At 34.0% G+C, this 17,646-nt stretch overlaps 1 protein-coding gene across 1 annotated transcript in view; it reads left to right on the forward strand.

The window, feature by feature from the left end:
- The first annotated feature begins 1,551 nt into the window (after positions 1-1,551).
- Positions 1,552-17,646, forward strand: part of LOC126770208 (T-box transcription factor TBX6-like) — a 31,120-nt gene continuing 15,025 nt past the window's right edge. The window contains exons 1-2 of the mRNA XM_050489469.1: positions 1,552-1,816; positions 7,661-7,778. Coding sequence (XP_050345426.1) covers positions 1,738-1,816; positions 7,661-7,778 — 197 coding nt within the window. The 5' untranslated portion in view covers positions 1,552-1,737. The remainder of the gene's footprint in view (positions 1,817-7,660; positions 7,779-17,646) is intronic.

Here is a 17,646-nt window from a genome sequence, read left to right on the forward strand (position 1 = left end):
GTAATTGTTTCCACTCAATCCGTGAAATAAGTCTCGGGCTACCAATGATAATCACCTTTGTTTTAGTGGGATTAACTCTCAGACCATAAGATTTATTCCATTGACTTATGTGCATCAAATCTTCGTTTATTAAATCAATGTTGTCCGAGAGCCCGCCAAATTGAGTTTGTGAATATATTTGGAGATCATCTGCGTACAAGTGGTAGAGAGAAGAAATGTGATTAGTGATAGAGGAAATGAATATAGAAAATAATAAAGGAGACAACACGCCACCTTGCGGGACGCCAGCGCTTAGCATACACCAGTTTGAGTTACGACCATTAGTGTATACGCGCTGCCGACGCCCTCGCAAGTAACACTGAAACCAATCAGTCACCTTAGGAGATATGTTAAGAGAACGTAGTATAGCTAGTAAAATGTCAAAATCTACAGTGCTAAATGCATTACTGAAATCCAACAGTGCTAACACTGTAATCAGTTGGTTGTCCATACCAAGTCTGATGTCGTCCGTTATTTGAACGAGGGCAGTAGCCGTACTATGACCACAACGGAAACCGGATTGGAAAGGATTCATAAGGTTATTTTTGGATAGAAAGGGAGTCATTTGTTGATATATAAGACGCTCAAATACTTTTGACAAGAAAGGAAGGATCGATATTGGACGAAATTCGGAGTAACTATTCGGATTGGACTTTTTAGGTACAGGGATTATTTGAGCATCTTTCCAGATCGTAGGAAATGTACAGGATTCTATCGACAAGTTGTAGATAGATGTGATGATAGGAGCTACAAGGTCAATAATGGGAATAATCATTTTACGGCTAATGCAATCCGAACCCACGGCATCAGAGTTGATGTCTAAAATGTTCTTCTTAACATCACATACAGTAAACTGACTAAAAGAGAAAGAAGGAATATTGGAAGGAAGGAATATTTCAAGTAAGAAGATAAAAGTAAGAAGACAAAAAGTTGTTAAAGATTTTTATACCTTCAGTGGCTTCACCTTATCTTATATTAATTTAAGTAGTTTATGATTCATTATATATATATTATAGAAACATAGTGTAATATTAATGTACTCTACTGTATGCATTGTATGTTTCTGTGATATTTTATACACGCTTTTATTAATTTTGGCACGTGCATTTTCTTTCAATAAATTTTCAATTATTATATTATATCGTGGTTAAAAATAAAATCAAATTTGATCATACAACCTGTTTGGAATTTTAAACAACAGGTAGAAGGCGAAACTGCTTATTAAATACAGTAACTATACTATCTCATGCTGATAGATACCAGTGTTCCATTCATAACATACATTAACAATAGACCTTCATCGATATCTGCGCCCACGCATCCGAAATTCAATTGCGGCCGATCACCTGCCAAATATAAAGGCGGGCGGAAAGCTCGGGTACAACGCTAAATACGAAGGCTTCGAAGCCCGCCGCCATTAGTCCGCAAACGGCCAATCAGAACCGACGGGCGTGGCCGTGCGCACGCGCCGCCCGACTGTCTTCGCCGTGTCAGTGTATACGCAGCTGTCGTTGCATCACAACGTGTTTCGTTGTCCTAACTTTGTCAATTATGAACTTTTTTTGATCATCGTGACTGTTTCTTGAACTATTTCTTATTTTGCAGAACTGTTTATGTGATTATATTTAAGCTGTTGTAATGTTATAGTGAAGTGACTGTACGAGTGACATTATCGAGGTTTTAATTAAATATATAAAGATGATGATGGATCAGGCACACTTCGGAGAATATATTCTAAGGCAGCAAATGTTGCACGCCGCATCTTTGAGTAGTCTACGTAAGTACCTTTTTTTCTTTGGTCAATTGTTCTATAGATTAATATGACTGATTATTGCTGTTGATATAAGCGTAAGAGTATGTCACACATTACTTACTATTAAGTAGGTATTATGTATTTCTAAACAAGTCAATGATATCAAGGTCTTATTTCATATCATACAAGTAATTTTACATGTATAAGTTTAATATAATGTATTTGTATTAATTGTTCGTAATTACGTAAAATTCAGAATTCACATTTGTGTATGTGGGTAACCTTAAATAGTCTTGACGAAGAAAACATTCCAAAAAGTTTTTAAAATAAATTAGCCAGATAACAAATAAATAATTAAAAAGTTATTGACTATATATGTAACGTTACCTGCGTTATGTATTTTCGAATTTAATCAATAGGGAATTGTGTGCGCGTTGATGTCTTTTGAAGGAATGGAAAGTTTAACATTATTTTACGTGCTGCAAATAACTACATAGGTGTATTTAATCTTATTGGTTTTTTTTTTAATGAACGGTATATTTATTTTACGCTTTAACAAAATAAAAAATATTTTATCACTTATTAAAACGAAGACTGTCAATGTTGACAAAATAAAAATACGATCGTACCAAGGTACTATTGACAAAAATAAAAACAATGTTAGGTAAAACATTTTATATGCAACGTAAATTAATTAATTGCTTAAAAAGAAACCTTCACTTTCTTTCAAATATTCCAACCGCAATAACGCAAAAAGATGTTGGTACTTATAATTACTTTTTAATTATTGGGTAATGATTTATTTATCTATCGGTTTTATTAAATTTAATTTGTTAATTTCTATTAGGATTCACGTCTAAGACTGTGTTAAATATGTCAATCGAGATATTTTTTTCATATCTTTAGTCATTAATGATAAAAAATTTGGTATATATGAATTTAAATTAATGCATATATACCAATATTTTTGTAATAATTAAAATGTATATTAATTAGTAAACTATAGTAGCTACTTAGTTTCTTGACCGTTCTTCTTAATAGAATCTACTTTCTGAAACGGCGATTGCTTTACGTTTCATTTTATTTTAATAAATCATTAAAAAAAGTTTGTAAGGGCGTACCAATTTTAATAAAGTATATTTTATATCGTTGTAAGTTTGAGATCAGGACGTAAATGAAATGAATCTTGCGATTTTGTACCTTCCTTTGTATTTTAACAAAGTAACAGTACAGTAACAGCCTGTAAATGTCCCACTGCTGGGCTAAGGCCTCCTCTCCCTTTTTGAGGAGAAGGTTTGGAGCTTATTCCACCACGCTGCTCCAGTGCGGGTTGGTGGAATACACATGTGGCAGAATTTCGATGAAATTAGACACATGCAGGTTTCCTCACGATGTTTTCCTTCACCGAAAAGCACGAGATGAATTATAAACAGAAATTAAGCACATGTAAATTCAGAGGTGCTTGCCAGGGTTTGAACCCACGTTCATCGGTTAAGATTCACGCGTTCTAGCCACTGGGCCATCTCGTCTTCATGTTATAGATGTTATTAAATAATCTAAAAAACATAATATTAACAGAACATCGCTTTATGTGTGTATACCGGCTCGAAGGACCGAAATCTTAAACCTACATAGTGAATTATTGAAATAGTATAAAGCAGCACAACTAACGCGTTACCGTTAAGGGTCTTATCTATAACAATTAGAAAATACATTTCTGCGAAAATCCAATGCAATTTTAACAAAGAATGGAAACTTATTCTAAGTATAATTTATTTAAAATTGAACACATAATAGTCACAACAGTAATAAGTAGTTCGGTTTTGTAACAATGTTTAAAACTTGGTTAAAGCAATAAATAATCAGTTCATAAATGTTACAATTGTAATAAAGATGACTAGCTGCCGCCCATTGTATGCATAATGTTACAGTCCGCAGTTGTGTTTATGACTATTTTTAAGCTTTTGGCTTTCTTTTTGTTTTTTACTTGTATTTGTCTTTTTTTCATTGTGAGTGTGCAGTGCAATAAAGTTACTTGAAAATAACAATAACTTACTTTTCGGCTACCTATAACTGTACAAAATAATAAGATGAAAAAAAAATACTAATAATAAAAAAATACTTTCTTATTTTAAAATCTTTCTTTGTTAAGTTATATTGGAAGTAGCTTATTTCTTTTATTTTTATGCTTTGCTTGGTGTAAATTAAAACAAAACACTATTTTTCACAATATACATAATCTACCCTTACAATCACTCTAGTCGCTTCAGCTTGATTGTGTTACGAATATACAAACATAAAATTTTCGCATTTGTAATAATACAGTTTATTAGTAATAATAAATAATGATACCTTTGTTTATTGAGGTCGTAGGTAATTGAAATAACAAACTTTATAGATGTTAAATTAAACATTATTATACGCGCAAGGTTATAAAGGAATGATATTTCTATTAGGTCAATAAAATTAAACGCCATGAAATGCATAAACAACGTTTTAAGACATAATTAAAGTTGTTCAACTTTATTACTTAAAATTCAACTCAAATTCAGCTTTAGAAAGAAGAGGATGAACACTTGTAGTTGCGTAAATAGACAACTTCGGCGGTACATATTCATAAGTTAGATTTAGGACATAATAGTTATAGTTTACTTTCCTAGACAGTAGCGTGCGTTGCCTACATAAGAAAACAAAAGCCAAACGTACACTAAGAGGAACATTATATTTACCTAATTTATGTTAATCGTAAGGTTTATTTAACTGTTAGTATGTGTTGATCAAATATTGCAAATTACTTTATACAAGGTTCAGCAAACTACTTGAGCTAAAATTTTGATAAATTTTTTGGTCCGTACGACAACATAATTTATACACTAAATCATTTCAATAAATAAATCAAATAAAAATATGTTCTTAAAAACGTTGTCTTGAATTAAATTTGTATATTTTATGTGGAACAAATAATAATTAAAGTATTGTTATAATACTTCATGTTATACAATAAAAATCTGATGAACAGGCTTAAAAAAATAAGGTCATTTAATTTTGATGTAAGCTTATCTAATGTACCTTTTCTCTTTTTTATTTACGTATTTTAACTTTCGTTATCAAATTATATTAAGATAAGTTTTAACCACTTTTATAAAATAAAGTGTTTTTCATTTAAATAAACTAGATGTCACATACTTATATGGCAGGTACTTATGTACCTATTTTACTGGCTAGACCTGTATCGCCTGTTGCATTCTAAAACCACTAGAGAGATTTTTATTTAAATGTTGAATATGGAGTAAACTTATAAGACAAATTTCCAGGACAGGAAAATGAGTTTCGGAACACTAAGCGTTGCCGAACTATGGAACTAACATTCGAGTTCAGCTTTATAAATAAAATAGAGCCAATATAAAAACAAAACAAACAACAGCTATATTTGTTTGTATATAAAATATATATTTTAAAGTTATAACATATCCCTGTTCTCGTAGGAAGAATATTTTTTAGCATATTAACCCAGCTTCCCATTCTCCAATGCGGTCTTGCGGATACGCATGTGGTAGAACTGCATCCAACACATGCATTTTCCTCACGTTTACCTTCACAGCCGAGTTCGAGATAAATTATAAACACAAATTAATTAGATTAAAACAGTAATGTTTGAACCCATTATAACGTTAAGATGTTAAGAAGATATGCATGTTCTATCCATTGCGATATCTCAACACTATTAAAAAAAGTACTACAAAAATTTGTATTTACAATTCATCTCATGCTTGACGGTGAAGGAAAACATCGTGCGGAAACCTGTAGGTGTCTTATTTTACTGAAATTCTGCCACATGTGTATTCCACTAAACCGCATTGGAGTAACGTGGTGGAATAAGCTCCAAACCTTCTCCTCCAAAAAGGAGAGGAGGCCTTAACTCAGTAATGGGGCATTCACAGGCCATTACACTATAAAAAAAATTAATGTATTCTTTAATATATGTCAACATAGTGATGCGTTTTTAGACGTTTTTTACTTCGAAATATTAGAACGCAAATATACCAGTACTTTCTGTTTTAGAGTACGGATATCGTTGTCCTGTGTTGTGGTATTTAAAAAAAATTAACTTACAAGTAACCATAAGTCTCTCATATAAACATTATAAGTGATGCGATTAATAATTTCATTCGTTTTATTCACCGATATTAATATTAGTATTTTATTGCTAACGGATACTTGATGAGACACGACTTGATCAAAGACACCGCTTGATTGCAATTACGAAATATAAGAGGCCTGAGGTATAAAAATACCGCAAGTTTATATCTTATTAACTTAGCAATAAGAACTTTTATAGAATGCCGAAGTATAAACGTCGGTAAATATGTATTCCACAATATTGCATATTCTTTTATACTCTCGATAAAACAAAATAAATATGTATATAAAGACTGTTTTACTAAGTGTTACGCATTCTGAATTTAAATATTTAAAATATGTTGAATAATTTGCTTTTAAATAATACAAGTATCCGTATACTGTTTACTATACATAAGTACGTTGTTTAAATAGAATTTAGTTTATTGTAATTTATTTAATTAAATTTAGCTATTAACATTTACGATTCGATATTCTATATATTATTATGAAATATATATTATAAAATAAATTATAGTATTGCTATACAAATTAATATAGAAACTATGCCCCGCGGGTTACCCGCATTAAATTTGGATTGGATACCCGTGGATACCCGTTTCATACACATTGATTATGCTTGTCAACAAAACGAGTATATACTTAGTTAACATATATGGTCATTACTACGTTCCTATGAATCGTGGCCTGTAGTATAAGTAACAATGTTGATTAATGGTTATTATAAACCTTCACTAACAACCTTCCTAAAGCAATGTAATATGAAAATATTTTTTAAATCGTAATGCTTAATACTGAGATTAGCACGTTCTGCTTATACGCTCTCGAGTTTTATAATTGCATAAGCAATGTCAATCAACATTAGACCATACGTTCTTATCATCTAGTCAATGCTTTGAAGATAAATAGGTAGATAGGATCAAATATAATGTTTGTGTACTGAACATTATAATCCGGGTATCTTGTAGGCAAGTGCGTTTTATATTAGACGGCATAGCGCTTACCAAGTATGGTAAGACTTGCCATAAATACATTAAAAAAAATGAATGAACAAAAATAGTACTTACCGAATGAACTTTGTATACTTAAAACCAAATGTAAACCGGCTTAGCTGAGCGTAAATAAATTGAAATAATTAGATAAATACAATGCATAATATTCCATGACATAATCTATCCTAATGGCAAATTTCACTACTTACTAACTTAAATTGATACTAATGCACTTTGACTTAATATTACGGATAATCATGTGAGCGTGCGGTACGAATCGTTTGTAGGCCTTAAATATACACTCAACAAATAAACACGAATAAAATAAACGCCCTTAAAAAACTACAAAAAAACGGAAAATGTCTCAATAGGGGGTTTTTATTTAAATGTTTTATTTGTAGAGTATTACAATACAGCTTGAAGCCGGTGTCGTTGAATGGAATACATATGTCATTTGTAAATGCATATTAAACTACATATGGTCACATAAATGAATTAGTCATTACAAACTCAATTGTAGATAAGAACTTTGAAGAAATATATTCTTAAAAAAATGTGAATTACATAAAAATACAACAATAGCTGTTAACTACTACATTGGAATTTATGTTTAATTCATTATGACATCAAATTAATGGTTAAGCGACAAAAAACATACAATGAATATTTTAACAATATTATTTTATGTGTTATTTATTTATTGCGTATTAAATATTAAATAGCGTATAATTTTTAGAGCACCGTGTTGGCGCAGACGCAGAACCACCCGCGTGCGAGGCGAGACTCCTCAACGGTGATCTGTGGAGACGTTTCCATGACATCGGCACTGAGATGATAATCACAAAAGGGGGAAGGTATGTATATTATAAATTAAAATTATATTTAATAACCTTTTTTATTTATTTAAAAAAAAACATTCGATGTTATTTATCAATATAACCAGCAATATTAGTTTCATATTTAATACTTTGAAAATTTTATCACAATGCAAATAACGGAAACAAATTAAAAAGTATCTAACCACTTAGCCTTGCCTTCATTTATTTAATTCTTAGATGCAAGACAATACTCATAAATGTATGTCATAGTAAGTTCATAAATTTGTTTATTTATATTAATTAATTTAATTGTCAATTTTTATAATGATATTTAATAAAATAAAATTAAATAAAAATAAAAAATTACAATTTATTCAAATTTACAATGATTTGTTAAAGTCCATTATAAGAAAATGAAAATTTCAAGTTATTCTAATTATTGTTTATAATAATAAAACTTTCAAAATGTGCCTACATTTCTATTTAGGTCTCTTCGTAAGTTACATAATTTAAGATTAAGTTAAACGTTACTATTGGATTCAATTAAACAAAACATGCTTATTTGAAATAATGACTTTGGACCTAAAGCCAGTAACACAAAAATAGCACAAAAATATTTAATTTATATATATAAAAAATATTATTATTAAAAGGCTAATCTTGTATTGATAACATTTTTTTTATTATTATCTTTTATTATAAGATACATACTGTACATAGTTTATAAGTATTTTATAATTTATAAAGAAATAACTCCCCGAACATCAGCGTACGTAACCTATCTAAGCTGATGATGACTTATTTTCGACAAGTTTATATCCTCATTTTCCATACATATCGTCTTAATTAATTTACACTCCTAATACGATTATAAATAGTTGTATGAAACAACAAAAAAACACTAATCTTTCTATTATAAAAACCTGTAAAAATTAAAAAATATTATAGTAACATTTTTATGCCATAAAACGACTATAGATCCTGTAGGAAATTAAATGGGACATTTGTCGAAATAGTTTTCTGTAATTACTAAGCAAGCTGCTCATCTGCCATAAATTTATATAAAGCAACAAAAACTTAACGAAAAACCATTAGGGCTGCCGAATCTGACGCTAGGCTTGTTAAGGAATAATTTGGGTTCGGCCGGGACCTCCGTCATAGACAAAATAAACAGCTGCCTGTATAGCAATTTGTGCATTTCTCTAAATGGCCGAGCACAAATTATACCTTATTATAAGCTTGTTTGCTTTACGAGTGTACCCCTTCAATTATTTTTTTTCGTCATCAATAATGTGAAACGAAGTTTCGAGTTTGAACAGTGAAGAAATTACACGTTCGTGGCGGTCTCAGCGCCTCGAACGTTTCCTGCTCTCCGCTCATCGACTGCCACGCGATTTTCTCGCTCTATTAGGAATCCATCTCAACATAAAGCTACATAAAGAAACATAACAATATACAACATAAAGAAACCTTGCTTTAAAATAAAAGTAACATTGTATCGAACAATATTATGATCCGAATAGCTTATTTACATAGAACCTTATTAAATTATCTATACAGATAATCCCTTACGCGTCTGTTTAACATATTGATGAGCTTATTCGCTAGTTGCTGCCGATTTCATTCAAGCATGCCTTTTGCGAACGCGTAATTAGGAAGAATCATCTCCGAGCCTGTCATCTCCTACACTTTTTTATTGACCGCGAACAGGACCACCGTGCGGTTGGTTGGCCAGTATTTCGATAATTTACCGCTTTATCCAGACGTTAGTGAATCTCGTTAACTGCCCGCACCGGTCTAAAGGTCACTTTTGTTTGTTTTGTACTAATGAAGCCGCGCGAGAGGCCGGGGGCGCGCCGGCGCCGGTCCTGGCGCCATAAGAATCGAAATGGGTCAAAATATTTAATTTATTTCTCGTATTGAAGGCTAGTTGCGTCCGCGTGCTGGCGGTAATTGAGTTATTTCACACTAGCATACGTTTCGTGGTTGAGAAACACTACAAATTGAAGAGGCTAGGAGCTTTTAGCGCCCGATCGAATGAGTTCTTTATTCCGCGATAGAGAAGTAGGGTCTCTTCCTAAATGGAAAGCGCAAACAGAGAGAGCTGGGCGGTTCGTTTGTGCAAGCGCGATCGGGTGGCAGGTATAGCTAAGTTAACACCTGCCACATTCGGCCGCCATGCGCTTGCTTTATGTATTACAGAGGATTTGTAGCTAGCCCCATAAGTCTTCCACCTGTAACTGTTAATTAGGGGAACAAACAAAAAGCTCACCAATCCAACATCTTATGCTCCATGTTACCTTCTCATTAGTGTAAGGTTTTTTTGAGTGATAAGGGTTTAAAAAAGTTATACGATTTTTTTGAGTAAAACAATTTTAAAGTTTTTTAAGATCATGAAACTTAAAATAAATAAACATTCAACTCCTAATAACAACCACAAAATATACAAAAGTGACATGTTACATTTGCTCGCTATTCGAAGATAATACAATCCCTAATAATCGTCCTACAAATAAACAAATACTGCTTAGGATAGAATTGGTCATTTGTTTTTTCTTGAAACCGAAATATGACAAATGGGCGAGGCGCGCCGCCGCAGATCGCTCGCGTGTCGTCGCGCAGACCTCCCGCCATTTTAAAAACAAACAGACAACATAAAAACTCGTTATTTATTCTCGTGTTATTCCGAAGGGAAGGGCGCGCCCGAATTCGCTTGAAAAAATCATAACTTATAATTAAAAACGTCTGAGGTCTTGCGTTCGTGTTTTCTTTAATGTGAAATCTCATGTCGCGACTGGACCGGCGAGGCGCGGCGGGACGGTCAATCACGTAAAATTTTATCGTCGCTTCTATGAAGCTTATGAGATTTGAGATATGTGATCGTATCAGTCATATCCACGATTTCACATCGCGGGTGAATGTAGCTCCGTCCCGGCGCTTAGTTTAACAGAAATACCGATTAATTGATTCGATCTGTGTCGTAATTAAAATGGGTGATTAGAGCGCGGGGAGCGGCGCCGGCGCCTCAAAGCGTCTCAGCCAGCATTCCTTTTGTTTTACCACGGGTCGTTTGTCGCCTGCATGATGCGTGGGTCGCACTCGGTCTCGCTCTGGGGCAAGGGGCGGCACAATGGAGTGAGCGAGAGGTGCGCGGGCGCCGACCTCCTGCGGTGCCGCCGGCCGCCCGCCGCGCGCCCCGCCCAGCCTCGCAACACTAATAATCAGATTATGACAGCCCGAGTCTCAACCGCTTCCCCTGTACTCCACTCATCACTCTTCACTGTCTCCTGAAAATTTGACAGCAGTATTTCAGTTATCCAATCACTGCAATAGCTAAGATCACGAGATAGCAGTTCCATATGGGAAACGTCATGATTAATATCTCGTTTACAATTTCGTGTCGTCTGACACATTCGGATATTAGATCCAAATGAATAGAAATTGGAGCAGCGTGGTGGAATAAGCTCCAAACCTTCTCCTCAAAAAGAGGAGAGGAGGCCTTTAGCCCAGCAGTGGGACATTCACAGGCTGTTACGGTTACGGTTACGGAATAAAAATTACAATTCAAAGAAATAACTTAAAAAACTTTTAATACACTCGATAAATACTCTAATCTAGATTGCTCAACATGTTTTTTTAGGCTATAAAAATAAAATACTCTTTTAAAAAAGTATTTTTTTTAAATACTTTTATTTTATTTCACGCAATTACTATCAAATCGTAATATCCGTAAAACGAAGTTATTTGTGTGACTCAAAGTTGATTGAAAAAGTTTAGTGTAATAAAGGCTTTGGTGACGTAAGAGTTTGTGTCGTTAAATGAAAAAGCGTAACGTCATTGTAAGTAATGGTAAAATCTGAATCAAAGGGTCGAAGGGACTTGGAATCCGAAGCACGCGCCGCGAAGTCGTCGCCACTGAACGATCATATCGCAATGTCTCCAGGGAACATACACTCTCCCTTGATTAGCTCGGAGTTTTCAATAAAAACATCTACCATTGCTGCTATTAAATACGATGACTTAACACGAATGTAGGTAACTCTATCGATGGAACACATTCAACGCGAACCATACACAAAATTAATGTAGCAAAGTAATCGTCAAAAACGCAAAATCATCATCGACTCCCGCGCCTCACCTAAAACAATCGACCGTCAAAAAAGGCTAATACGAAAACAATAAATTGAATTTGGAATATAAAAAATGTGCGGACTACGGCATTCGTCCACGAGTCATTTTTTGCCGACGACAGCGACCCTTGATGATAATTTCTCATTAGGTTATAACATTTTTGTCAGTCGAAACGTCGTAAATTCCTCGAATAATTTAGGGAAGAAAGTGGTCGTGTTAGTGATGTTTTGTTTTTATGGCGCCAACGAACAGCTCGGGTTAGATCGGTATCTCCCATACAAGCGTTTAACCCATGTTACGTGGAAGCGGGGAATTATTCTCACGGAATCCGTTCTTGTTTGCTAACAACTTGTAATATACAGATAAACGATAAACTTTACGATTTCAAATTTGACTTTTGTCACACTTAAATGTGGTCGATAAGATTTGATTTGATTTCATGTACGAAGTATGTTTATGTACATTTTCGGTTGTTTTTTTTTGTATGAATGCTTTTTAGTTAAAAGTGACATAGCACCCATAATTCCATAAGATTCATCATCTCGTACGTGTTTATATTGTAGAGCCGTTTCATGCGTCTCCTCGAAATCTCTGTTATAATGGCGTAACCACTGGGTGCCTCTGTCATATAAATCATTAAAATATGAACACGTACTAAGGTAGCGACGGTTAAACATTCTTTGTCTTAAATTGAAGCTTAGATATTTCAATTTTTATATTTTTGTCTCAGAAATAAAACACAAGATTTATATTAATTAAATAAGCTGTTGAAATCACAGTACACTGATTCATATGTCAAAATAAAAACAAGTGTACAAAAATATTATGAACTAATGGTATTTGGATTTCAACTCGTGAGATCTTATCCGACTGCAGTCGAGTTCGCAATACTATGTAAATGTGCGCTGGCGCCATACGATATCATACGAAAATCGTTCGTCCAAAATATAAAAAAAAACCTTAATCTTAAATTATTTTGGTTATATTTCGACTATAATATAATATTAAAACAGCTCGAGTGACACAAATTAGTAGTTACAAACAGTTGTTTTATACCTCAAAAATCTGCATCAATTATTTCCATCCTACATTTTAATGGATTATCTAAAAGACAATTATGCATATTTTTAATTTAAATTTGTCTACAACTATCACTACTTAATACAGTGACTATGTCGACGTGAGCCACCCGCGCGCCCGCAGATACCATCGCAGACATCGCCGCGCATCGCGACATCACGCGCGATGTTTATCTGCCTCGCTACCGACCATTGTTACCCACGCACATTATTGTAAACAATAATAACCCTTACAACAAAAACATATCGCCTAAATTCCTCTGAATATACTGTAAAGTTTCTAATAAATACTAAGTAACGAACTAGCGAGCACTCGCACGATTTCCTAATAAAAGTGTCACTTGGGTGTTATTGCGGCCCACTAGAGTTGTGAGAACAAAATGTTACTCAGACAAACCACATAGGACATTACGTTAGTGCGTTGTAATTGTAACAGCTAGGTGGAGTGACGATATACGCAAGGTGGCTGGCAACGGGTGATTGAGATTAGAGATTAGATTGAAAGCTAAAAATCGAGCTCAGTGGCGTGCCATTGGAGAGACCTATGTCCAGCAGTGGACGAGAAAAGGGTGATGATGATGATGATGATGTTGTAATTATGTATTTTTTTACCTTAGCTTTGGTGTTGGAAATTGCAACATTTTTAATATATTGAATCAAATATTACTAGATTTTGTCTTGTCGTTAAAATATACAAATGATAAAACTAACTAGCCGTCAAATAACCTTTGACACATTAAATATTAATAATCATACATCCAAGAGTAACCGCCAATTGATTAGCGAAAAGTAGCTAAGCGTATCACACATATTTCTTTGAAATATGGAACAGGGGTTCAATGTCAATAACGCGTACGCGGCAGTGTCGCAACCCGCAACCGCCCACTAATTGCGATGACGCGATGCGGCGTGTTTGAGCTCAGCGCATTACACGCTGCGCGATTCCCAGTATAATCGCCTTGATCACTCGCCCATGGAGCAAGCGATCGGCGAACACCCGAAACATGTAGACATTAGAAGAACAAAAAATCTGCAAGTACATTTTTAGCCTGTAACCTTAAAAATAAGTATTTTTATTACTTTTTATTTTATAACCAAAATTATTTTTATGACCACCAATCGATACATTTATGTACGAAATAATAGATAAATTTAAGTATAAAATAACGTTTAATAACTAATAATCTAATCATTTACGTAATTGTAAGTATTTACTATGTTTGTGTTGAGCGATATCAGTTTTATGTTTATGATTTGAAGCAGTAACTATTCCATTAATATCAAAGCGAGACCGCTCGAAAGCTTACACCACACGCTCCGAATTAATTTCAATTAACACACGCGGGCTTAATTGTGAATCGGGTGCGGTTCGCGTGCGGCGGCCTCTTTGTCGGCGAACGACTCTTGCGCCTTTAATTCGCAACCATAGCGACTGTATCTCCCTTTCGCTTCCTCGAATCGCTTCCTAAAATACAGGCGCCGTTCAAATCCATATTTCCGCTTAGGCATAACTAACCCTGGGCCTGAGGCATACGTTTGCAATTAGCCGTCGAGTTAGTTCTAGGGATTGCGGCTCTACGCTACAACGAGCGAAGATCCTGCACTTGATGGATCAACTGATTGATAGTCACTTACGGTTACGTATGTTCTTTCAGAGTAAATCTTTAATGTGAATTTTGTTTCTGAAGAAAAACTACGTTTCCGTTGTTATCAATAAAACATTTTTCATTTTCATTTCGAACAATATAGAACTAACTCCCTACACTCACTTTATCAATATCATAGGTTTGTATTATTAAACATCAAATGTTTTCCAAGAAAGCATTTATTTTGGCTACAATTTCTAGAACTGAGTCTGGTTTCGTGTTATTTATTCATTATGTATGGCTAAAGCGATTCAAAATACTATTTCACATGCTTTGAAATGTCCGTGAAATTGATTTTGAGTGGTTGTAAATTAATCGACGAATGTATGCAAAAAATACTACATGCATATAATATTATGTAAATCTTTATTATTCTAATCTAAAGCATCTATATATATATATATATATATATATATATATGTTTGTTTGTTATATACATATTTCATAAAAAATAAATATTAGTTTAAATTAATTACATTTTTCATTATTACTTAAAACTACTATCTCGTACGGGTGGATCCATCTAAGATAAAAATCTCCGCATTTCAGGCGATCATCAATTCATTCCTTATATCGTAGCTTTGACAGAATTATAATTAGAAACTGTCCGTCCTTATGGTTTGTCGTTTTTAATGTCGCTAGCCGGGTCCCATACTGCGCTCGCATTTCATTAAGGGAGTTAAAAAATTGGAAGATCTCATAAAACGGCGTGATTTATGCGCGGTCGGGAGCTAACGAGCGCTCGCCAGTCGCCACTGCTCCGTGCACCTTAACGCGTTACTATTATGATTTCTAAATATATTTTTTTCACATATTACTTTATTTAGATTGATTTATTTTTTGCATTAATTATAAAAATACTTGAATAATCTACATTATGTATAAAGGTTACAGAGTAATTAAATATCTCGGAAATCGATATGTTATGTGTATACATATTTGTTATAAAGAAACACTCATTCAATAAAAAACACAAAGACAACGAAATCGAGATCGGAATCGCATAGTATCTCATGTTGTTATCTAAATGATCTGTTGTCCGCATTGATCGGCGTCAAAAGGCGCATAATAGGCTCTAGATGCGGCGAGAAGATAAGCTTTGTCCTGCGCAGGCGCTCCGCTTGCAGTCCGTACTAACTGTCAACTAAATTATTGCACGTTTGTCGGCCGCTTTTGCAATTTAAGGACACAATCGCTTTGAGTAACGTATCTACCGGCGCCGGCGCATGGACTAGACTTTCCTCTTCCATTATCTTATGATAAAAGATATTTAAAGTGAAAGCAATTAAAAAAAGTTATAATTACTTAAAAAGGCTTTATCGTTGTATTTAAAATTTCCATAGATAATAAAATACAAAGATCCGAATACGTCTTATACTGATTTTATGCAAATTCTTTGTTTCAAGCTATAACTATAAAACAAGAGCATTCGATACTCAATAATCGTGATCGGGAGTTAATTGCGGCGGTGACTTTAAAAGACAATTTTATAATCTGCGAACATATTACGAAATGGATGCAATTGGCGCACGCCACTTTTATAGCGTAAAGGCGCCGACTGGGTGATTAAATATTCACAATTCTCGTAAGACCGCTTGTATGGAACTTTAAATTCAATATGTTACAAATTCGCAGGTTACCGTTGTCTCATGGTTCTATCGCTTTTATGCCTGTCGATCAGGCGAAGTCAAGCAAATGCAAACGTCTTAAACAATCATTATATATTTGTATATACATGCCATGTGTAACGTCTGTCGTCTGTCTGCTTATCTAACTATCAATCTTCTTTAGTGGTGACATTTTTTTGCTATAACGGACCATAAATAATTAAAAATTAAACAGCCCTCACGCGGATCGATGTATGTGTTGCACCTGCTATATGGAAAGTTCTTATTAAAAAGATTAACCCTTTAACTGTTAGTGAAATGTATTTTTTTTTCAATTTTATTGACAATTAATTATTTATCGGTTAATCGTTATTCCTGTGTCTGTTTTAATGTCGTTCAAACCTTTTGACGGTTTAATATAATTTACGTGTGTCCGATCCCAAAACGTAATATTTTTTGCCACCTGCAGCACACACAAGAGCAAGGAGCAAAAAGCGCACGATAAAATAAAAAGTTTGACTAAAAAGATAAAGTTTTTGTCACGAACGTTATGATTGAAGGTGCTGTCGCTGATTTTAAACAAAGAACGAACAGATAGAAGGCCATCAAAATGCTAATACTGAGTTAGTCGGTCGGAACGATACTGGGCTTTTTTTATTCCCAAAATTAGTTTATTTGTTTTGTTACAAGCATATTTCGAAGTCAACTCTATTTGCAGAAGCGACCCCGTCGAGCATATGGTATATGTCTTTTTTGAACCCAAAACGTTTATGTAAAGATTTATGAAAATATTTACGGATCTTGTTTGCATACAAATCATTAGTCATTTTATTACAACGTCATAAATGCATCCTGAACCGCCCTTTATATGTAAGCCTGTATTAACGGCTGTTGTATATTATTCTGAATCATAGACGCAACTTCTACTTTATAAATGATAACTCAGCGTAAATTAAAATTAATTAAGCCTACATTGAATTTTTTCCATACGCCTTAAGTTCTTGCTTTTTCAATCATAGCCATGGTCGTAAAAGATTTCTAACTTTGCCTAATATTATTTCCCATGTAAAAAATAGGAAATTTTAAAATTATTTATTCTTATTTTTAAAAACAAATATTGCCATAACATTGTTAATCAGAGTCAAAACAGAGCCGTGCAAGGTTGCTGCGATTCTCACGGACGCGGGCGCGACTCAAGCCGAGTGAACAATTTGACACATCCAGGTGTCCAATTTTTTATACACCAAACAATGACGGAGGAGTGTTTTAATGTTTACCCAGGCTCACATCTGGGATCGGTCCGGCCGGGTCCGGACCTCTCGTATTCTCGCTAATGAACGCGAGTATACGAGCTATTCGAGTAATCCTGAATTTGGGCACTCGACTCAAGAATTAGTTTGTTTATCATGTGAGAGTAAATGAAGCAGATGTCGTGGACAAG

The sequence above is a fragment of the Nymphalis io genome, chromosome 8, assembly GCF_905147045.1.
Source record: "Nymphalis io chromosome 8, ilAglIoxx1.1, whole genome shotgun sequence".
NCBI classification, from domain to species: Eukaryota; Metazoa; Arthropoda; class Insecta; order Lepidoptera; family Nymphalidae; genus Nymphalis; species Nymphalis io.